Source organism: Scomber japonicus, chromosome 20, assembly GCF_027409825.1.
Source record: "Scomber japonicus isolate fScoJap1 chromosome 20, fScoJap1.pri, whole genome shotgun sequence".
NCBI classification, from domain to species: Eukaryota; Metazoa; Chordata; class Actinopteri; order Scombriformes; family Scombridae; genus Scomber; species Scomber japonicus.
In genome coordinates this window covers 19,632,912-19,658,162 of record NC_070597.1, presented here as the reverse complement: position 1 = coordinate 19,658,162, position 25,251 = coordinate 19,632,912, and the positions used below count along the sequence as shown (strand labels likewise).

General features: G+C 39.6%; 1 protein-coding gene across 1 annotated transcript in view; it reads left to right on the top strand.

The window, feature by feature from the left end:
• Positions 1 to 25,018, top strand: part of snx29 (sorting nexin 29) — a 141,358-nt gene extending 116,340 nt beyond the window's left edge. Inside the window, exons 19-21 of the mRNA XM_053340905.1 lie at positions 676 to 816; positions 15,600 to 15,739; positions 23,004 to 25,018. Coding sequence (XP_053196880.1) covers positions 676 to 816; positions 15,600 to 15,739; positions 23,004 to 23,130 — 408 coding nt within the window. The 3' untranslated portion in view covers positions 23,131 to 25,018. The remainder of the gene's footprint in view (positions 1 to 675; positions 817 to 15,599; positions 15,740 to 23,003) is intronic.
• Positions 25,019 to 25,251: the final 233 nt, after the last annotated feature.

Sequence of the window (25,251 nt, the reverse complement as noted above, 5' to 3'; positions counted from 1 at the left end):
CACTTTTGGTCGATTTTTAAATTGATTTCTATTTTTATGTACCTGAAACAAGTCTGTATGTTTTTGTGGTCAGGCATTTTGAAATTGAATTCTCAAAGCTACTCTGCCCCCCCCCCCCTCCTATCTCCCTCTCTCTCTTCCTCTCTCTCTCCCTCTCTCTCTCGATTCCCTGTTTTCTACGGTTGAAAATGAAGCCCATCTCCTTCTCTCTCTTTCGTTCTCCCTTCGTTGTAATAGGCTCATCTTTCCTCCTCTCTCCGCTCCCTCTATCTTTCGTGAGTCTGAATAAAGCAGCTAATGGTGCATGGAAATGGTGGCAGCACAGTCACGTCTATAGACAGACATTTTCTCTGTTATGTGTTGCAGTATGTAAGTGAAAATACACATTTACAAGGATGACAGGAAGTCATTCTTTCACTCGTCTCATTCATCTATGGTGATGCACTGTGAGAGCTTAATGACAAATATGTGAGGTGCAACAAAACATTGTGATACTGTTGTTTCTTATTTTTTCTCATATCAGATAATATAACTGAATTTTCTCAGTATTAATACACAAACACTGCTTCTTGTATTATATTTGAATGCTGATTGCAGAACTTCACACATTTGTTGAAATCAGGATGCTGCTGTTGATGATGGTTGCATTGATTAATGATGATGTCTTCTCCGCAGGTTTACATCCGCATCCTGGACAACGAATGGAACGTATACAGGCGTTACACTGAGTTCAGGGAGCTACACAACCAGCTGAGATCCCAGTTTCCACAGTTGGACACCTTCAACTTCCCACCCAAAAAAGCCATAGGGAACAAGGTGAGCTGAACAGTTGCAGATTTACTACTTAACATATCTCAGTAATCGTCTAAAAGATTGGAAATGAAATGATGACATTGAGTTAAATTACTACTGTAGGTTCAGTAATAAGCTAGCTGGCTAACCTGAAGTTGGTTCCGATAACATTTGAAAAGTCTAGTGGAGACACACACTTAAATTAGTTTATCCTCATTCAAGTTGGCAGAGAGATAACCAGAAGTTAGCTGGCTCGGTTGGCAGCGGTCTCTGGGTGCGCATTTAAACAGCCAGAGCGGGAATGTCCCACCTGACACGAGATTTAAAAACTCAGAGAGAGATTACTCATACAGAGAGATTTATCTGGCTGAGGCTTAATCAGTATTGTGTGAACTTGTTTGGCTAGGGCTTAAATGTAACAGACGTTCATTTATATTTAAAAGGTCTGCACAGCAAGTAAAACACACACTGTTGAATCCAGTCTTTACACTTTTGCTTCTGTGTTTTTGGTGTTGGCTAAAAACCAGCCTCCAAACTTTTTAAATGCAGAGTCTCACTCTTAATACATGTGGAGATATCCAAAGACATTAATTATGCTATAAAGTTATAGTTACAAAGACTATCATCCAACAAATGCTGTTCTGGGGAAGAGTTTAAATCAATCCCTTCTTTGTCATAAAACAATACTATCCTCACATGAGTGTTATATATACACCAGCGTAGACATTTTTACATTTAACATTCATATCAGGCTGTAAAAATTTATATCAGCAATTGAAAATTTATATCAGCCTATGAAGTTATAAACTCTGCTGAGTAAATACAATGAAGTAGTGGTCAGATGAGGTTAACCACCACCTGCTGACAACTTCTCTTTGCTCCTCTTTCTCACACACACACACACACACACACACACACACACACACACACACAGACTCTTCGTGTACAGTTACAGGGGTCAGTTGCTGCCCCGGAAAGCTAGAAGAGCCCCCCCCATCCTCCTCTTTCCTCCTCACCCTTCTCCTCTCTCCCTCCATTTCATCCTGTTCTCCTCGTCCTCCCACTCCAACTTTTTGGAGATAATTTGGTTCTGACCCCGATTCTCTGGCTGGTTGGATTTGATGCTGCCACAGCCAAAACCTGACTCTCCATCATCAAAGACCCTTCAGTTTCACAGCTGGAAACTGCACTGAACACGTGTGTTGTATTATGTATTCCTGTGTGTGTGCACGTGTGTGGGTCTGGATAACCGTGTGGTATCATGTGAAAGTGCAAGTGTCTATCAAAGGCCTAGACAGGCGGTGTCATTGTGTCCCTGAAAGCTCTCTGAAAGCCCCATTACACCACAGGTTTGTGTGAATTATTGGTTTTCACCGTCTCCAGGAAGTCAGACATCACTGCAGAGAAAGCAGCAGCTTGGCTTTGTTGCTCTCAGACCACATTTCAAACACACAATAACCCCCGTAAACTCCAACGGATGCATCAGAACCACTTAGAGTAACACCTGAAAATCATTTTTTTGTTAAATAGTTTCACCTTGTTGCAGTGTTGTCAGAGGTGCATCAGACCTGAAACTTTAAGTCATACAATTCCAGTGAAATAATGAGTCCATCCATCCATCCATCTTCTTCCGCTTATCCGGGGTCGGGTCGCGGGGGCAGCAGCCTAAGCAGGGAAGCCCAGACTTCCCTCTCCCCAGCCACTTCGTCCAGCTCTTCCCGGGGGACCCCGAGGCGTTTCCAGGCCAGCCGAGAGACATACAGTAGTCTCTCCAGCGTGTCCTGGGTCTTCCCCGGGGTCTCCTACTGGTGGGACGGGCCCTGAACACCTCACCAGGGAGGCATCCGGGAGGCATCCTAATTAGATGCCCGAACCACCTCATCTGGCTCCTCTCGACGCGGAGGAGCAGCGGGTCTACTCCGAGCTCCCTCCGGATGACTGAGCTTCTCACCCTATCTCTAAGGGAGAGCCCAGCCACCCTACGGAGGAAGCTCATTTCGGCCGCTTGTACCCGCGATCTTGTTCTTTCGGTCACTACCCAAAGCTCATGACCATAGAAATAATGAGTTTCAGGCCTTAATATGTTACAAAGCCAAGTCACGTGCTAGTAATTACTTTCATCTCATAATATGTTGTACTCTTTTTATAGATTTCTTTCTCTTTTGTGCTGTTCTCCTCTTTGTTCAGACCTTTTCTTTCTCTGCCCAAATTACCTCCCTCTTTGTTTGCCGCTGTGTTTTTATTTATTTATTTTTTATTATTCTGAAGCAAGTTGTTTTTATAAGCCTCTTGAGGTCTCTTTTACTCTCTCCCACACAGTTTGTATTTGCTCTCGCTTTTTTTTTTTTTTTTTTTAACAGTTTTTTATTACCTTACAAATATGCTGTGCCCACAGTAATGATGTTAAAGTCAGGTAGTACTGTGGACATCACATCTGAATATCCAATTTGATACTAAAGAGCCTAAAATTACGTAAACAGAAGCTAGTATCTCTCTTCATCACAAAAAAAGTGTCTTACTTAGATGAACATTTTATTGTGATGTTTATTAGAAAACACCCATCAGGTCACATCCACAGTACATGGCTATTATACTCTAAGTCAATTCTGATTTGGATGTCTGTTTGATGCTTTCTGCTGAAGGACTTGAGGCAGCTCTGGGGATGGCAGCATTGCACAGTAGTCTCATAACCGAAAGCTGATGAGATTATGCCTCCATACACAGCCTGTGCTTGTCCTTTGGCAGTCATGTTCTATATCCTGTCACAGTGTCTGTAAAAATGTTGCTGCTGTCCCTTTTTTACGAGGCCCTGGATCTCTCCGCTGGATGTTTTTGTGTGTCAAATCATAAATTTCACTGCAGTGTTTTCAGTTAATCTGTTAATTTATACAGTTACACAAATAACTTGAGTCTCAATTGAGTCTCAATCGCAAGGTTACATTTTGTTGAAGGACTTCCTCCATGCTGTGATTGTCAATTTAATCAGTGATAGTGACAACAGGTGTGTATGTTTGGCGCTCTAAGCAGTGAGTGACTGGGATCTGTCAAACTGAGGCAGGAAGGTTAAACTTATTCTGTAGTAAATGACTGTATGTGTGTGTGAGCATAGATGAATTGGGATTGTCAGCATTATATTAAAATTTGTATGTCATTTTATATGCTTTTGAAAAATGTGTATCGGCCTTGCTCCCCCTGTGGTAACCTGAGTAGATGGTAGCTTCCAGTTCAGTGAGGTTGGGAAGGTGGGAGTTCAGGCCCTGGTCTACAGTACTGTACTGAGGCTGCAGGTTTTGGTCAATGTTTTTGTCTTTCCTATAGTTTTCTATTATTTTGGTTTCTGGGGGTTTGTTTTTGCCTCTGTTTCATTCATATTCTTGCTGATAAATGTACATGGAACTGTTTTTCCATGTACTCTGGTCTAAACATAAGGCAAGACATAAGAGGGGGAATAACCCAAAAATGAAATTAACAATACCAAAAGTGATATTAATTAATTAATGAAAGCAATGCATGTAGCAACTATTAAAGATATTACACAATAGTTCTTCTTATTAAAACTGCTTTTCCATGGACAAAATATTTGCGCAGTAGTCTAGTTCACTCCTAAACATTTAGTCAAATTACGTAGGCTATGCCATACAAGTCAACTGTCTGTTTGGTTGTTTTTCTCTTTATTCAAACTATTTTCTACATTGTAGAACATAACTAGAGACATAAATGTCTTTCATATTTAGGATTTCTCAAAGTTGTCTCCTTTTGGTTTGAAGACAGCTTTACACACTTTTGGCCATATCTTAACCAGCTTCATGAGGTCATCACCTGGAAGGGTTTTCCAACAGTCTTGAAGGAATTCCCACATGTGCTCTGCTTTTATTGGCTGCTTTTCTTTCACTTTCTGATGCAGCTCCTCCCAAATCATCTCAGCTGGGTTTAGGTCAGGTGATTGTGGAGGCCTGATCATCTGACAGATCATTGGCACTCAATCACTCTCCTGACAGACCACCCTTACAGATAGCCTGGAGGTGTGTTTTGGTTCATTGTCCTGTTGAAAAATGAATGATGTTCATACTTAGTCCATACCAGATGGGATGATGTGTATGGCTGCCCCCTAATAGTCACCAAACAGTAGTTGATGAGAAGAGTCTTAGTTGACCAAGTATTCATTGGTTGGTTAGTCACAAGAAGTAAAAACCCCTCAAACTCCATTCGGGAGTTTATCCTGGTCGTGAACAAGACTAGGTCAACATGAAGTATGGATAGAATATGTATGAAATGCTAGAGGGTTTTTAATTGTAAACAATGGACACAGGAAGTGGCAATGCGTGGTGACACCGGGCAAAGTGGACAATGAATTTAAACCATTGGTCTGCCAGTCACTCAGTGACAGGGACAGATATTCATGTTTATAGAGCTGGTCCCTATGGTCCAGCCAAAGTTGTTATGCTGGGCAGGATATCATGTGTGGGGACATTTTGACCATATAAACTACGACCACAAGAAGGTAACATGAAAAACCACACATGCAGATACAATTCATTTACCTTCACTGGAAAGACAGTGGTTGAAACCAAGAATCCTCCATTTTTACTCATCAGACTGTACAGAGTACAGATTTCCACTGATTTCCATTTCTTCTTGGTCTTCCTCAATAGTTCTTTCTTTGCAACAGTTGACCATGATGGCCTGATCCACAGAGTCTCCTCTGAACAGTTGATGTTGAGATGTGTCTGCTACTTGAACTCTTTGAAGCATTGATGTGGGCTCTAAGATGAGGTGCTGATAACTGATGATTTCTGAGGCTGGTAACTATAATGAACTTCTCCTCCAAGCAAAGATAACTCTTGTTCTTCCGCTCCTGAGGCAGTTCTCATGAGAGCCAGTTTTATCATAGTGTTTGATGGGTTTTGGGACTGCACTTGAAGAAACTTTTAAAGTTCTTTTAAATTTTCCAGATTGACTGAATTCATGCCTAAAAGTAATGATGGATTCTAGTTTCTCTTTACTTAGCTGAATGGCTCTTGCCATAATATTGAATCAAATAGGGTTATTTGCTGTATATCAATACTTCCTCAGCACAACACAACTGATAATCTCAAACACATTAAAAGGGTCAAGAAGGTGTAAGTGAAATAAAAATGATTTGAACATCAGCCCTACATGCCTCAGCTTTCAACAAAGTATGGACCCAATTGAAGAGAATTTCTCATATAAGCTAGCAGGTATTTATGTCTGTCAATCTACAAAATTCATTAAATTTAGTAGTTTGTTCAAATTTCCAAAATGATCTACTCCCGGAACAGAAGTTTTAGAGAAACTTTCCAACAAAAACAGAGCTCAAGGTCTTAGGGCCAAGCTGAAATGAAATGAGGGAGCAGGTGGGGAGCTTTATAGCTTAAAGATTCGATAAGTACCAGATTGGTGTAGTTTGTGTGTGTGTGTGTGTGTGTGTGTGTGTGTGTGTGTCTCTGTCTAATGTGTATGTGTGCACATGCAAAACCATAAATGTATTTTTTTAAAGCTGAAGCTGCACAACAGAAAATAGCAATTCTACTGTGTGTGTGTGTGTGTGTGTGTGTGTGTGTGTGTGTGTGTGTGTGTGTGTGTGTGTGTGTGTGTGTGTGTGTGTGTGTGTGGTTGCCTTAGTAATCAGCAGGCCTGCCACGCTGAGTTTCCCAGTTATTTAAATCCAGTCAGTGTTTGTTTCTGGCTCTCTAGGAGCACTTTATTCTGTCAACAGCAGTGAGAGTCTTCTTCTTCAGGTGAAGTGCAGAGCAGTGCTGCTGTAGGAAGTTGGAGTGAAGTGTACCAAGAGATTTTACTCAAACAATTTAAAACAACATTTTAAATGGAGCTAAAAGTACAGGTACAAACATATACTTAAATGAAAGAAAGAAGTTTGGGGTTCAGTTATACTAGTACTATAGTAGGAATTTAAAAAGCAAAAACTTTATAGAAGAATTGAACCTAATTTGTTGCTTTTCAACGGTATATAGATAATGATAGGAGTTTTTTTTTAATGAATTACTTTAATTGTGTCTAGCATAAAGTGCCACTTGTGCTCTGAACAATAGACATAAAAACTTGGTTTCTTCCAGGAAGATGTTATAGCAGGCCTGCACTCCAGCATGTGATGTACAGCACTTTGAATCACCTTATCTTGCCTTGCCTTAACTTTAATATTTGTTTTCAGGGCTTTTTGCCTTCAAATCTGGTCACACAGGACCCAGTCTCCAAACATTACTCCGAATAGTACTATCACTGGTCAAAGTATCAGTCAAAACACAGTAAAAAGCAGGTTATTCTTCATCTAAAAGATACCAAGTAAACAGAATATGCTCATTTTATAATGATGTGATGAATTTTTTACCTCCAATTTTGATTGAACGCATTTCAAAACACTTCGTTCAGGGCTATGACTGAGCCTGTTCTGATAAAAGACATTGGTGCGATGGATCTCATCTCTTTGTCCATCTGTTTCTGTTATTGCCTTCCTCTCTGTTCAGGTATTTGTATAGCTTTCACATGTCTGTCTCTGTTTCTACTGCTGTCTTTCATCTCTTACAAAATTACACTTTAACGACAGTTTGGCAAAATTCAAAAGCCGACTTTGACACTCACACGCACTAACGGCATTTTATTATTATTATTATGTGTGCCTAATGATGGAAAAATGTTAATGGCAATGCACCATGAATGTCTGCTTTATGGTTACTGGATTAAGGATGAAACACATTTCAGTGAACTGTCAGTCGGGGATCAGGTAGCAGCAACAATACACACTCTTTGCAAACTGTAGTACCTGGCATGGATTCTCTCTGTTTTATCATGCTGTTAACATACACACACACACACACACACACACACACACACACATCTTAAAATGACTGACAGCACAGGGAGAGACGCAGCTAAAGAGCATCGCTTATGCTATGGATTTAAGTCATTAGAAATCCTATGGAAAAATGTCATACCTAACACATGCAACAGTGAACCTGCGCACGTTCACACGCACACACACGTTTGTGAGATTACCTATGCCAACACTTGACTGACTTCTCAGGCAGCCTTCATGCCAGCGCCCTGTGATTCGACTGTTTAGCTAATCTCCTGCTTTGTGTGGTGTCAGAGCTCAACACAGGAGCTCGTTAGGAAAGTGAATCACAGAGGTGTTAACTGGACGTGGGCTTTAAGCTCCAGCTCTGACATAATTCAAATGTTGTATCTGACAAGACAGGAATTTGAGCTAATATCAAGTCGATACATGTGCAAATCCCTGTATTGTTTTACCTTTTCTCTACGTACAATACCTTCAGCCTTTTTCCAGTCCCTTTCTTAACATGTATAGGGTACAGGGTTAATGTTTTATATTGTCATTTTATGTGAAATTACATCATAGGTGGCTGTATATGCTTGTAACTATAAAATATGGAGGGTTGGTGTGTTTATGTGTACTGACAATTCTCTGCTAACCTCTTCTTATTGCTTTAGTATTTTAATATTACTTACAGCCATTTACCTTCTACTTGCCTGCAATTTCTATATCAAGCTACATTGACATTTACTACAACTAAAAACATTACTAAAGATATTAAAAAACAACTTGCACCTGGCTTGAGATTCAGTGGTGAATGAACCATTTCCTTGTTATTGTGCAACTGTTTGCACAATAACAGTCGACATTGACACTACAGCCCGACCAATATATTGGTCAGTCGATATTATTGGCCGATATTGACCAATCATAGATATATCTGTATCGGCAAATATGTTGCCCAATATATGCCGATATTCTTCAAAAAATATAAAATTTAGGCAACATTTTATGTATATTTGATCCTTTTTCTTAATTCAAGTTTAACATATGTATGTTGTTTTTTTGTTCTGTGTGTTTTTTTATTGCCAGCTAACAGCTGTTTCAGTGCTCTGATGTCATTTTATACAATCAAGTTTATTGTTAAACTGTGATATATCCCTATTCATTACATATCTTGGTCACAAGTGTTTGATAACCACATTTAAGGGATCATTAAAAAAAAAAAGTGTTTATGTCTATATTGTGTGTATATAACATTATCCACCAATATATCGATATCAGAATTTCTTTGGTACTTAATTTTGGTATCGGCATTGGTCCCTCATTTCAAATCAGACAAATATCATAAGATGCCAGTGAGGGGTTTTTTCCCACTAATTTGGATCTACTTGTCTCCCCTCCAATTCTGAATTGTGTATTGGATGTTCATCTCTGAGCATACATATCCTTAGGTCACTTGTAGTTTACTCCTCTTCTTCTCTGTACTTGCCATAAATGTAATAAATTCGAGCCCCAGTCCATATTATAACATTATCCCTCTGCTTCAATGGGGCCAGAGTGATACACAGGTTTCAAGATTGATGTTACCTCAATTTCACCCTGAACGGTAAAGCAAATATAATGTGAAAAGTGAATGATGTGTAAACTCTGAATACACTTTTTTAGAGGAGCGGCTTCATTATTAAATGTTTAGAAGTACTCATCCAGCTCCGGGTCAAACCATTTGGTGTGTGGAGTTTGACATTTTGCGGTTGACAGTTAACAAACATTACCCTCATTTATTTATCGTCAGGATTAATGCAGGGTAGATGACTAAAACATGCAGCCAAATGGCATCTGTGTCGACATTTGGGATGAGACCACGCTCAGAGTAAACTAGCTCATTTAAAAAACATTTTGTAAATTCAAATCTGCTGTGTAAACATCCCTTCAGATTATTTTCTAGTCTTCACTTTACTCTTACATTACCTTTTTAATCATTTTACTCTACGACTACATTTTACACTCACCCACTCCTTTTTTTTTTCTCTCTTTTATATTGCTTACTGCGGCGCTTGGTAATCGGATACCTAAAGCTATCACTATATAATTAACAACCATGTAAACACTGTTAGAGAAATCATCATTTGGATTCATTTCATTCTGGGAAAAAAAGGATTGGCTCATGTCACAACAGCCCGTGGCAGATTCGACCCCTGACTGTGTTAGCCATGGCCCCTGTGAGGCCTCGTCACCATCAAGACATTGCCTTTTTGACTCATTTGTGCATCTGTGTCTCTCTAGTAATGTTAATGAGCTAATGGGACTCTCCCTCTCTGTGTCTCCAAGTGCTCTGGGCGAGACTGTCCAGCTGCGTAACCTAACAATACAGATGATGTTCCACACACACACACACACAGATGCACACCCATTGCCTGTGATAGCTCTTAACCAGCTGATTTATCAGGGGCCCGGCCAGGCATACAGGCTAAATGCTCCCAAGTTGTGCCTGTCAAATCCCTCCTGATGTTAACACTGAGACCGAAAAAGGCCAGAATGATGAAATCAAAGCCATGTTGTTGTCAGACCCCAGAGTCTAGCTGTCAGGTTTTTCTCACTGCCCGCATGTCATCTAAATTTAATGTTTTTTTTTTCGTTGTCCAAAGTCGGTTTGCCTTTTTTTTTTTTTTTGTTCTCCTCCCTTCAATATCAATTTCTCTCATTTGCCCACTTGTATTACTGTCTGTCCTCCTGCTCGCTCAAGTCACTGTACCGCCTCTGGCTTTGATAAAAATTGCTTCATTTTTTGGTGCGGCTTTTATCTCTCTCTCTCTCTCTCTCTCCTTTTTTTTCTGTCCGAGGCCACAAATGGAGACACTGTGATTTTCCTTTACCCAAGAGCTACAGATTGAAAGAGAGACGCACAGTAAACGAATTTCAAGGTGAATACTGCAACTGTGTCTCCTAATCTCAATCAGCATCTCCGTGTTCAGTGAATGGCGATATCTGACTGTTTTAGAAGATGTATTTCATAAGCCTAGACGTCAACAATTGCAGACAAATCTTATTTTTCAGCCGTATTATCTTCTTGCAAATGCAGCCCCCTGCCTCTGATCGCTTTGAATAAATTCAGACATATTTGACGGCCAGTTACACACTGTTTCAGCATGGTGTTAGTCTTTAACAACACCAAAAACACTAAGGCTGGATTTTTTGCATCATCCTCCTTCTTAGAGTCAGTTATCAAAGTATTTATCACATCACATTCGCTGTTTACTTTGGTTTACCAGCCAATCATGTGCTCCACTCATTAAAAATAATACAGTATTTAAATCTGCACAGAAACGCTGACTTAAACAGAATGGCATTTACACTGGGGGGTGGGGGGGTAGAAGCAAGATGAAAACAATGATTAAAACTAATAATTGGTTCTTTTTGACTTCTTAAAAAACAGATCTGTATTTAAATGGAAAACACATGAGCTGCAGTGGGACTCCATGACTTTTGATCTTTTTGATTACAGTAACATTATATAAGATTCCCAAAAGGTAATGATACCAGGAAAAAAAAAAAAAGACACTTACACAACCAGCATTTGCCCTCGGCAGTCGCCCCCTTTGTACATGTGAAGAGGGAGAGAAAGGAGTGCCAAGGCTGCCCTGATTAATTAATCAGAAACTACAAAGTGAATTATTAACTAGTCTTAGTATGTTGTGTTCGCATATTATGCAATATACATGTTTTACGCTTTTAATTATGACAAGGAGACATTGTGGAGGTCTGGTATGAGCATTCCTGAATTGCCTGTGATGTTTTATGCATGGCGTGGACCCGTGGCTCGATGAGTGTTTAAACGCAGCATTGAGAGAACAGCCTGTTCAGCCCCGCTGTGGTCCAGTGTGGGTTGACTTGGTGGAAAGTGTTGACCCTGTTTTGTTGCCGACATGTACCAACACTATCCGCTCTCGTTTAATTCAAGTGTACTGCAGGCTCAAATCAGCACTCAGGTTGATGTTCTCGTTTGAAGTGGTGATCTGGGAGATTCTGTTTTAAAATGTAGAGTTGAGACTTTTTGTATTTTTAGGGGGGGGGGGGGGGGGGGGGGGGCGGACACACCTATCAGTCTAATTTACATATAGGGAAGCCTTTTATGAGATGTTTGTTTGCTTCCCCTACTTGTATTGCCAAGAGAGCAGCTTATTATGCAATAAACATGTCGGGTCTGAGACCACCATCGCATGGCATCCCTACATACATCCTGTCTTTTTTCCACTGCAGAGAAATAAAACATGAGGAATAAATATCTCTGTAAACCCACAGTAACAGCAAGTAAGTAGAGTTTTAGGCTTGATCGAAGTCTTGGTCAAGCACATTGATTTCCTGTGGGGGGGGGGGTATCAAACAAGTGTTTGTTACCGCAGGGTGTAGTTACTTTTCACTTCTGAAAGTAGTTTTTGTTGCCAAGTACATTTAGTTCTTTGGACATTCCCCCAGAGTTGAATGCTGTAAAGCTGGCAGCAAATTCACTGAGCAGCTGTGGAGACCCCCCGACGCATATGTGACTATTTTACGCTTCTCTTCCATTGACAGCTCCCCTCTCCTGCTTATCTTTCCTCTCTAGGAAGTGACATTTAGCTGTGGTGTGTGTATGTGCATGTGCATATACACCCATTTTTCTCTTTCTGCCTTTACATGACCATTTCATGATCGTATATCATGGTACATTTCATCCATATAACCACATGAGTCAACATACACCGCTCAAAAGCATATAGAAACGTGTTATCTTGCAGCCAGAATCGATGACATTTATGACATATAGAATCTACACTATCTATAGCTTCATGTATCTTTTCTCATGCTGTACTGGTTGCACAGGATATGTGTTGCCTCTGGAGAAGACAGAAATAGGCCAGGAGATGCTTAAATAAAGCCTTTCTCACCTTTGTGCCAGTACGAAATGTACTTTCCTGCATGGCTAATAATAATAGACTGATTTAGGTTCTATGTCATATCAGTATAGCACTGTGTAGGGGAGGGGAGGAACCAAGGAGCGAGCAGTGTTTAGATGGATGGATGTAAGCAGACATGGAGAGAGGACAGGATCAGCATTGTACCTGCATCAGTATGCCACAGTAGCTTCTGCTCTGCCCTTGCGTTCCTCTCTGCAAACAAGAGACAGCACCTGGCCTCTTCAGCCCTCCTCTCTGTCTCAACAAGAGGATGAATCTGTCATGATGTCCATTAGTGTTATTACTGCTCTGACATCCATGAAAGCAGTCAGGGTGTCCCTTACTGTGTTGACATAGCATGAAACCAGCGCTGGCATGCACAGCCTAATCTGACACATCAGATTTACCCGCGCCTACCCAGTCTATTCTACCCGGCAAGCAGCAGAGTCAAGGACTTATCCACTCCCACTCTCCTAAACTTACTTATCTACTACTTGCGGCGACTGTGAACCTCTTATGTACTCGTCCGTTTTAAAAGTTCTTCTTGGTTGATGTGGAGCTTGATATCTATCTGGCTGATGTGGCGCTTGATATTTATCTGTTTCTTGGTGGGTGCAGAGAGCGCCAAAAATGTGAATTGTACTGTTACAGCACAGGTTTATTGCAGCTCCTTGGGCGTGCTTATGTTTAACAGACCTAGCATGCTGGTTAACATAATTTTTTCTCACCATGAACAACACTAATCCACCTTACACACCTGGCAAAATGCATGGTTGTTTCCTAACATGCTTTTTTTTAGGAATGGGAAAACAGTCTCCCAGTATTTAAATATTTACAGTTTTTTTGTTGGCATCTCGACCATTTCATTAAGGTACAGTTACTGAGGTCCACAACCTTTTAACAGCTTAAGAAAACATGTCAATAGAGTTGTTGTGTAGTGTTAGTACCTGTATTAAAAGATCTGCAAAATCCTTTAATAGCAGAGTTAAGTCTTGTGCTTTGACTATTATTAGCGGGGGTGCCCTTTAATGTATATTTGGATTGGCATTTGGAGATTTTGCAAACAGATTGTGCCTACAAAAATATTTGCCATATCAGTAATCATCATCAGTTTTCTTGCTTTGAATTTGTTCATTTCCTGGGCTGCTTCTACATGCCTCTCTTTCCTCCATCTTGAATCAGCTGTCCTCTTTACTTTCTCTTTGTTTGCCTTTCAACACCATTACATCTTGCAATTCTTCCTCACATCTGTCTTCTCTCTCCTGAATCCTTCACTCACTCTCTGGAAAAGTCTTCTCTTTAAAAGTCTGCGAGAGCATGAAGCAGAACTTTAACTTGTATGGTGTTAATTACAGTAATTGTGGACGAACAACACACAGTAGGGATGAATCAGCAGTCAAGCTATCCAAACTGTCAAGCTAACGTTACTTTAGCATTACTGTAATATAAAGCAGCAGCACTAACTAAAGTGGGCGGTTAAAACAACACTTTGGCACCAGTGAAGACTTTTTGCTAGCTATTCCTTAGTTACATTTATAATAATATAATATTTTATAATAACAATGATAATAATGATATCATGAGATTAAAAGACTTGCCCTGTTAGCACAATTTAGCTAAAGTAGCTAATGTTCGCCCAAAGTCAGTAAATAAACAAGAAATGGTAATGTACTGAGTAGTTGAGTAGAAAATGATTATTGTTATTATTTAAATTACAACTACAGGTAATTTACTCTAAGTTTTCTATTACTCTGTATTTAATCTTAAGATTGTGTTGCATGCCTTGCTGTAAGCCAATTTTCTAATTATGGCCAGTGGAGTCTTTCATTTCATCATTTTTATTTCAAAAGCATTGCTATTAGTAATTTTAGAAGTCATTGCTCCTGGGAGGAAAGCAGGTAACTTGTTGAAAAGAAAATGTGAACAGCTCCCATGGGCTTCAGATGTTAATGATGTATATACTGGCAGTAATTACATGTTTACTTGTTGATTAACGAATATGAGCCTACATCAGCTCAAGGCTTTAATTGTGAATTGATATTTGACACTGTTATTAAATGCAGGATGCCTTTAATGAAGTGTCCCTTTATTTTCCCTTTTGGGTTCCCATGGTGCATGTTTCTCAGCTATTCAGCCCTGGTACAGCAAAGTGTGTATTTTTGAGGCAAGACAAAAAAATTCACTTGGGATTTGGATTTTAGATCAAAAGAAAAGCAATAGTTTCAATTGAGGAAAATGTTGGCCTCCTGCAATGGCTGTTTGTTCCAGTCCCAAGCACCAGAGAGTAAAACGGAGCGGTGCCCAGGCTTTGTTCTCAGCCTTGCTGGACACCGATTAGCTATGCTAGCACCGGCCATGTGGCTCCCTGCCTCTGCAAAATCTCACAGTGAGGGAGGTCTGAATGCTTAAATGTCTGTGTGGTTTTCTTTTCAACATCAACAATCAAAAAAAACAAAAACCCACAAACATTAAATGTATTTTTAGTGTTTTTGTATTGAGTGTGAGCCATGGGTGATATTGGATTTGAAAGCCTGGTCATTTGCAGTGCTATGGACAATTTAGCTGATTTTAAGTGACTGTTCACATGGACACAAATACAGAATCTGGTATTTCCTGGTAAAGCAACAAGACATAATGATCCCATACTTGCAGGTCTTTATTTCACAATATGCAACTTCTTGCCCGACGGCAGTATGTGTTCATGAGACCCACCTTCCTCCTCTTGAGCTGGGTAACATACACCTCAATATATGTCAGTCATCTTGATGAGCTCTCTAACTTGAAACAGTATTTGGCCTGAGGCTGAGGAAAGCTGCATGTGTACAGCCAACAACGTGGTAGAAACTGACAGCAAGCATACTCAAAAAGGAAATCAGCCACAAAGTGAAAGACCAGGCGTTATCTTTAAAAATATCCCACTGACTTATTATTTTAATTTGATAGAAGTTACATGTTGCAGCTTGAAACTCAGTGTTCAAAGCACCATTAAAAAATAAATAAAAATAACTAACTGGTTCTTGTCTCTGTTTGACTTCTGTGTTTGTGTTCCTCTCTGTCTGCAGGATGCCAAGTTTGTGGAGGAGAGGAGGAAGCAGCTGCAGGGCTACCTTCGCATGGTGATGAACAAACTGATCCAGACACTGCCGGAGTTCACAGCCCGTCCCACCAAAGAGACCCTGCTGTCTCTGCTGCCTTTCTGTCTGTAAGTGGACACACACAGGCGTGTTCGATACAGGATTTAAGCTTGTGTGTGTGTGTGTGTGTGTGTGTGTGTGTGTGTGTGTGTGTGTGTGTGTGTGTGTGTGTGTGTGTGTGTGTGTGTGTGTGTGTGTGTGTGTGTGTGTGTGTGTGTGTGTGTAATGGATGCCGGTACATGTGTGCAGGTGAAGGGTTCCTGTCTGTGAAAGATTGTTTGACATTTTCAGCAGTAGAATCCAAACGCAACCAGTCAGGAAATGTGATTAAAAAGAAAGGAAGTCAGGAAACATTAATTTTGAAATTCAAACACTGAAAAATCCCAGAAGATCCCTGTAAAAAAAAATAATATATAATAAGATTCAAAGGTACTAATCCTGCTTTTACCATTGCAGGCATCCCATTCTATGCTCACACAACCTCTAAAAAGGAAAAAACTGTCCGTTTCTGGCAATAGTTTCATATCAATTCAATGAACAACATTTTAGAAAGAATTAGCTGCCACAGCTGTTGTGATAGTAGCAGTTACAGGATACAAAGCAGGAGGATTAATGTCACTGAAAATGCCAAATCCCTTGTAAACAAACTTCTGTATTTCCCTACGTTTTATACTCTTATTCACACATACAGGGTATACGTTCTGTCACACACACACATTCACGGACTAGCAAGTGTGAGAGTGCATGATGCCTCTGCCTCCCACCTACCTACCAGGCCACATCTGAAAATTAGATGTTCCAGTCATTTCCTGTCAATATTCACATCGTTTTCCACTCACTGTGATCAGTCAGCGAGCGTGACCTGTCACAGCGTCTGACTGGAATGTCATTTCCTCTCGGGAGACGTCTGAGTCATGCAGCCCAAACAACAACAACATACAGTAATTTACATAGATGTAAAATCCTCGCTCTGCTGGCTTGTTTCAAGCCAATATGTGTATAATTTTTGTGTTCATAGCCACTTTGAAATTATTTATTATTTTTTGTTACTAGGGAAATTATGTAATTTTATTAGTCTTTTCATTGGATACCACACAGCAACAATATTACAAGTAGGATTTCATTTAAAGTGAGGGGTAATTGTCCAAAAGCAGTAGTCCAAAACAATAGAAGTGGACTGGAAGGCTTGTATAAACCTCTAAAGGACAGACGGCTCATTAGTCTGTAGTTACTCTGCAGTGAGCGGCTTAATAATCATATCTCTCTTTCTCATATCTCCAAGCTGAAAAGGAAACCTTTCTACTGCATGAATGGCATGAAATATTAGTGTCAAGCGAGTTGAGTCTGCCTGCGACATCACATCATAGTGTTGTTTTTCACAGTTAAATCTATCCTCATTCATACAGTGTATAGGTCCACAGTTAGACCTATGTATTGTATGAATGAAGATCTGACACAATTACTGCATGTGTTTATGGTAGCGAGTGTTTGATTTTGTACCAGCTGCTATGAATGGTATCCAAGCAACACAGCAGGATTAACCGTTAGTGAAGAGGGTTTGGACTATAAATTAGGAGATGCTGGTCAAACACTAATCTATAGTATGTGGTGGTGTGAAAAGCCTAAATGATTTAATCCTTGTTATTGGTCTAAACTCTTTTGCTGTTGTATTAAAAAGTTAAGTGATAAAATTCAGTTGATACAAAAAAGAAACAACATAACATAACTACATCTTGATCATCATATCATCTAACATGTTGCACAGAGGTTACAAACAAGTCTGCAGTTGATGAAACAGAGAGTTGATAGTTCAGGACATTGCATCTGCAGCTCTGTCATGGCTGGTTGTGATCTGCGCTGACACTGGCATCCTCACTGCTGTGACTCAGTGGAGCTGCAGCTGACATTTGATCAACCCAGATCAGCAAACCGTTATAGTCCTGGTTCATGTGTGTGAAGCTCTACAGTTTGTTGGCACTGAGTCCCGTCATAATGATACTCTGAGGCCTGCCAGTGTAGTTGTGGTACTTGATATTACTGATGATGATGTTACTGTCTAATCTGTTCAGTTGGTGTGATCAAAGTGTTACACTGACGGACAAAAGCCTGATTAGTGTGGTCATTAGCAGGGAGGGAAGGGGAGAGGAAAGTGAGAATACTGCCTGAACAGAAATGGAAATCATACATTGCTATATTGTAAAAAAACAACAACAACAACTTTAATATGTTAATAATTCATATATGTCAAATATGGCATACATTGCTTTAACATTCATTAATATCTCAAGGGGATAAACATCAGATCTGCTTTTCTTTAAAGCAATAGTTTGACATTTTGGCTGCTTATTCACTATCTTGCAGAAACTTATGATTTAACTCATACCACATCTGTACTGTGAATTTGAAGAACGCGGTTAGCTTAGTATCTTAGCTTAATTTAGCATTTAGACTGGTAACTAGTTTAGCTCTGTCCAAAGGTTAAATAATTTACCTGATTTACACTTTATTGTCTATCTTTTTTGTTTAATCTATATAAAAAACCAAGGTATAAAACTTTATGTGCTCGATTGTTTCTTGGCCTGGAGCAGCAAATGCATTTCCAAAAAATACTTAACTATTCCTTTAAACATTACTAAATGAATTTGCGACCACATCTGTTGAGTGTCTGTATTTCTTCATGGCTTGTATTTGTTTGTTGTTATCTGTTTACAGCTAATTATCCACTGAACCTCCATGATACTACCAGATGTTGTTGCTGGCAGATTTGTGACACGATGGTAAAGCCTATATAGGGTTGCAGAGATTAAAACATGAGATGGCAGATGTTTGCACGCATTTAAAGAATTAAAAGCCAGCGGAGAGAAAATGACAGGAAGCAGTTTAGTGAGAAAGATGAAGGGAAGAGGATGTCGGAAGAGAGAGGGAAAGAAAGCTGGGAGGGTTCAGATGGGAAGGGTCGGAGGAGGAGGAGGAGGAGGAGGAGGAGGAGGAGGAGGAGGAGACAGTAAAAAGGAAAAAATAAAGAGGAAAAGACAGATTGGACTTCAGCTCTTCAGATCTCCTGCTGAGGCACTTGTCACTCAAAGGCCAGTTGGGTCTCTAAACTCCTTAATGACCTGCAGTGACCTGAACACCTCATGAAAATAACTGGTGACATTGAAGTGAAATTTCATGTTAGTTTTGGTGCCACCAAGTCTAAGAAAAGTCACTACTTTGTCACCTCCTTGAAATATTAGATTAAAGTTAAGTCATTCAAAAACCTTATCCCACACCAATCCTCTGGTTGAGTTTTGTCATAATTAGTCACTCAGACTGACAAAAACACATCATTTGGAAGGTTTCCCGCTGCTTTAATTAAACTAAGCAGCAGTTTGATGAAAGCATTGACATCAGACCACGCTGTTTAATTACACTTACCTGCACAGATGGTGTATGACGGTAAGGGTGACTGGCATCTTGTGTTTTCAGAGGATCAAATAATTGTTGCTGAGACAAATAAAGCAGGATTTACTGGAAATCAGTACACCTAATGTACAATATCTTTTCACTTGGACTATGTTGGACTACCAGCACTGTAAGTAGACCTTGAGTGGAGATTGCTTTGTCAAACCACATTGTTTTTGCGTATTTCTAATTATGATCACCAACTGAAGGTGATCATTAACTCACTTGTTAGTTAAACATTACCACTGATATGTAATTCATTTTTAAGAAACTGGCCCAGCAGTACTTCATGTTCATTTGTGCTTGACATGTCCAGATCTCCTTATGCCTCTCACTCACTTCTTTTGACTTGCTTGACATGCTGCAATTTTCCTCACTTGTTTGGAACAGCGACACCTCTATGGTCACACATCTAGATTTGCTACCACTTAGTATGCAGCTTAACCTCAACATATTTATGCTTTACTCAGAACACAAAGTACACACACTCAGTGTGGTTTCTCACCTTACTGACCTACTGCCTCAGAGAAAGTGTTGTGGCCCTTTGTTTGACTGTCAAGACAGTTTGACTTCACAATGAGCATGTAACCTTTTATTGTGCTGGCTTGAATTCTTGGCATGTTGCCTTTATGTTAGAGGTCTACCATCTGTGTGTATGTGAAAGCAAATACAGTGGGAATAGTTGATTATCCAGTCTGTACTATTCACAGCACCCCACCTCTTGCTGTTAGACAATCAATTTGATGCATGCTTTTGTTTGTGTGCTGGTTTACTCTAATTATGTTCGTCTGCAGTCAAATTATTAATATTCCAGCAGTGCTTTGGAAAGTTATTATCCTGCACAAGTCAGTATCATGTCCAAATGGGGGGACAAGAACATGCTGTGAGCCAGAAAATAAAATCTATAAGCCTAATTAATTTAGCACATTTACCTACTTTACCCAGTTTGATATGAATAAATGAGATGGCTTGCAGTTTAAACTCCACATGCTGCCCCCAATTTAGTGTGATTTTTGCTGATATAACTCCCCGTTGCATCACTTTTTGGTCAACCTTGCTCACATTCAAATTGTGAGACTGCACTTGATTGAACTCGCCTGGTGCTGTGGAGATACGGGAATAAGTGGCACTTGAGCTTCTGCTAAATGTACATTTTTCACCCAGAGGAAAAAGAATAATGTTCACCATATTAACAAAGTTCAGGCCGCTCTAAGATTGGCTGGTCACGCTTTCCTCCCAAAAGCAGTTTGATCTTGATGGTTATGACACAGACACTTTGCAGTCATACATTTTTCATACCTAAGTTTGACTTGTGCTTACAGAGTAGCGCTGCTTTCATGTATCTGCCATTTTCCACATAACACAGCCTCTCTTGGCTCTTAAAGCCAAAACACGCAGCTGCCGAACGGCGTGTGTCAAAACAGCCACCCCTATTGTTTTCTATGTGCAACCCCCACACTTCACGCCACTGTCCTATTTCCAGCGTCTCCGCCCCTTAAAAAACAAAGCATATTTTTCCAGAGAAAAATCTGTTTTGTACTTCAATACAAGGTTGGCACAACTACAAACATTATTTACTAGTTTGTTGTTGCTTTTCACTGTATTTTTAACTATTGTGTTTGTGCCTGTATCTACAAGGCAAAAAATGAATTAATTGGTGGTTGATCTGCTGCTTTCAAAACCTAATCTCACTGCTCAGATTATTATTTTTTCCAAGTTATTAATCAAAAATACAGTAGGCAACTCACCCTTGACATTTCATTATCCTGTGCTGTACACATAAACCAGAGTTACATTCAGGTAAATATTATATTGACATGCTGTGGTGTGACATTTCCTATTGTTGCAGCAATTGACATGCATTTTCAGCTTTACTTGTTATTTCAGCCCCTGCTGCCTCACATAAAAGCATATGGCTCGCTGTGATACTTTTACCTAAACCACCTCACCATTAGTGCAATTATTTTCAGCACTTGTCCTAGTGGGAATCAAACTCCTAACACAAGACCACCCAGATGTCCCAGATAACCTTAATCACAGCTCTACCAGCTGGGCTGCATCATTAAAGAAACCAGCACTGCTGCTTTAGATATCAACTCAGAAATGCCCTCTTCCTCTGAACAGTTTTTAATATTTATTGAAAATCCCCCTTGTCAAAGAAGCACTTGAACTCCCCACTCCCATTACAGAATCATTGCTTCATCACAAGCAGCAGGTGAAAAATGTCTTGAGGATGATACATTTCAGACAACAAGAAAGCCGTTAACTCCAAGCATTCAGTCTCCCTGCTTTTCTTTTCCTTCTTTTTGACAAGTGCCTCTCATTCATCCTCATCGTTATCAGATAAGACTCAGGGATCAGGGGATCACATGTTGTGAAGATGGTAGTCACGGTAACCAGGGCGATGATGTCATCAAGTGGCCAAGATTATTTCCTTCAAAGAAATGGGAAGTCTGAACATCATCACAAGATGTCCATCACAGACTTAATGAGATTTGATTGGCTGTGGCACAAATGAATCTTATTGTAGTGAGGGCAGGGACAATGAGGTGTTTAGATGTTGATCATAGTAAAAGGTATTGAAAGGTATATCTGATAAGCTGACTAACTGGGTGCTGCAATGAAGACATCATAGCACAATTTTTGTTCATGTAGTCATCCGTATTAATTCCTCATCTTAGTTTAGATGTTATCTCTCATAACTAATCATGGCAGGCATTTATGTTTATTTTTGTTTAAAAGAAGAAAGAAACACCCTCTAAACTTAAATGAAGATAACTTTCCTAAAGCAAAAGTGTGAAGAGTGGATTAAATAGTCTTTATCAGCTTTAATGTAAGCTAAAAACGTTAGCATGTCCAGCATGGTAGTAGTAACCTAGAGTTTTTTTTTCAGGTCAGAAGTATATCATTAACAACACAAGCTATATTTTAAAAAACAAAAAACTGTCACAACTAGTACACTATCTGTGTAGTATTTATCTACTGTGTGAAATGCTATCAGAATTACGTTAGCATCTCTGACTTACTCTTTATTGAATTAGAGAAAGTTTACACTCCATCATTGGCAGGAAACATCACGTGAGATAGTGTTACATTTGCTAAACACATCAGTTAGTTCTCATTCTAAAAGCTATTTCTCTTTATAGAAGTGACATAGTGACATAGTGTTTAAAACAAGTAGGCTATGTAAGCTAATCAGCAAAATGGGGTTGCCACATGCAGGTTTAGCTATTGTTTTAACAGTACAAATATCATGTATGTATCCTTCAAGTATATATTCAGAACCCTTTTCTAAGTATTAAAAAGTGAACTGGAGACAGTGTTTTCATATAACTCATGGAGCTAATGTTAGCTTAATTACAGCTAATAAAATCTGCCAGCGACAGTCATTTCACCCAGCAAAATCAACAGTTGTCTGTTAGAAATGAGAAGACTGCTGCTGTCTGCTTCTTTCTGAAATAAAGGACCCATTGTTTAAAAAAATTACCGAGTGATAAATCTGCCATTATTAGCACTGTAAACTGTGCCTGAGCCATGCAAGAGAGGAAAACTTGACATCCTTAGCAACAGTATCTAACGGGGATGGGGTTTAGCAAACAGTGAATTTAATAAGTTTCTATTTTGCTCCTCTTTGTTACCAAGTCTTATATAATAATTATGATTCAGCTCATTTTAGGTTCATGAAAGCGCCTCCATTTGCTGTTTTGACTACAGTATATGCCTGGTTTTCCGGAAAAACTCTTCTAGCAGAAGGGAAATGATGCATTGAGGTCCCTAGATGCAGCATTAGTGTTATGTTTGAATAACAAACTTGTAATAAACTTATCTAAATGTTCATTTAGAGCTTCGCTCATTTCTTCTCCTTCCCACTCTCTCCCTCTCATCCAGAGACACTCCCCAGACTAATGACGGCGGAGCCAAGACACCCCGGTCCAAAACATCATCCCGCTTCCCTAGACTCGGTCGCAGCCGCACCCAGGAAACCAGACCTGAACCCCAGAGTGGCGACCTTTAACCCCAGAGCCTTTGAACTAATAATCCCTAGGCTGCAACACTCCTGGGTCCACCCAGGACTGCGACACACGGACTCAAAGCGTGTGAGGGCATAAAAGGCGTCTAACGGACCTTCAAAGCCTTACAGATAAAAAGCCTCAGCCAAGGTGGGGAGATGGATGCATTCACATCACAGGACTGTCTATGAGAATATGTAAATGTTTCTTCGCAGCCTGGCTGAGTAAAGGATAAATGACTCCCCAGAGGCTGCCTATCGATGGACCCAATCTTATAGCACCTCTTACCTCACTGAGAGAAAGAAAGACACTCCATAAACTGCACATGGACTCTCCTGGACTGCTCTCTCTTATCTCATACATACATGAGATGATGGGAATGTGTTTTATTTCTTACTATGCTCAGTTTTGTAGTGAAAGTGTATCATGGTCACAGTGCCTACAGTGTTTTGTAGCTGCTTTCCTGCTCTGGGAATGGAGGAAAGGGTACAAGGTGAGGTGAAGAGGGGGTACATTAAAGTATTCTCTTGGGCAATGAACTTTACTTTTCAGCCAACGTGTCAGCATTATGGTGCCATTACCATTTAGACAATGATTCACTATTTCTGGCATGGACCACCAAGCAATGGGCATTCCTTTTCCTACTTCCTATTATTTATATTACTATGGCTATTATAGATAATCTGCAGAAAGTGTCACATATCTTAATGTCACAGCGGAAGCAGTAATTATCAAAAATATCGTAATCTCCACATGATGGTCATATTAAAGGATTAGGGTTCAACACCACTGATAACACAAAAACAGTCAAGAGTATTTCCACAAATAAGCATAAATTCTGTTAAATAAAATCTATTTTCTCACATGCTCATGCCATAGATTAGTTTCACATACCTTCTGTAATGTGTAGGATAAATTCATGTCATAAAAATTAAAGGAAGGTTTAAAGTTTAAAGGAAGGGAAACCTATTCAACAATCAAACAAAAAAAAAAGTGAGATGTAACGGTTTACCCACACTATTACTCATCACATAAATAAGGTTTTTTAATCATAAGTGGACTGGCTATGATTTAAACTAATGTTTTTAACTGATGTGTCTTTAAATGAGGATTTAAAGTGGTGTTACCTTGCAAATGAATGTTTTAACGATGTCTAAACACTTTAAGAAAAGCTACTTGTTAAGAATGAAAGCAAATGGCTGCTGAGCATCAAGTGTGTGTGTGTAAAACAGAAGCTCATGTCATATGTATGGATTACCCAGTAGTAATCACAGACTATGTTCACATAAAGAGTGACTTGAAGGTTTTCCGGCAAACTGGAATTAAAGGGTCGGTTCACAAAATGGGTAGACATTATTCACCGTCTATGAGGTGAATTGAACAAACAAGGCTTGTGGGTTTTTAATTATGCTGTAATTCTATCATGAAAAATAATGTTAAAAAATATCAGATTGTTCACAGAGCTGCCAAACAACACAACAACATGGGAAAGAAAACAAGGTATAGTCACAAAAATTTAAATTATTTCACACATTGGCATTCTTATTTTTCTCAGTTTGACAAATGGCACTGTTGCATCCTATTTAGACGACATGTAATGTTACTTTACACATGGATTTCTACTCTATATAGTCTTATTAAAGACTATACTCTGCTGTGATACAGTGAAACAGGTGATATTTTAGGTGTAGCACTGCCTTATATGCACTAGATCTCACAGCGAAGGACTATATTCTGTATGCTGACATTGTCACACGGTGAATTCATTATAACAATAAACAAGTAGCCTTTTCATAAACATCTTTTACAGTGAAGGTTGGGGTCAGTTTGTCTCTGGGACCACTGATGGATCTATTTTCTCTGCACAAATATCCATATTGTAGTTGTAATAAAGCAAAGGATGATATCGATCTCTGAAAGCTGTGTTGAAGGAACCCTGCGGGACAAATCTGGTGCTATTTTATCTTATCCTTTTCTTATCTCTTTCAAATCCCATGATCAGACCAAAAGCAACAATAAATGTGATCTTTTAACAAATATGATCTGTAGCTAGGTTTTCAAATTTTGTGCAGACTTTGACAGAAGGCTTTGCAGGTTTTCATCCACTGCAGTTTTGCAAACATTTA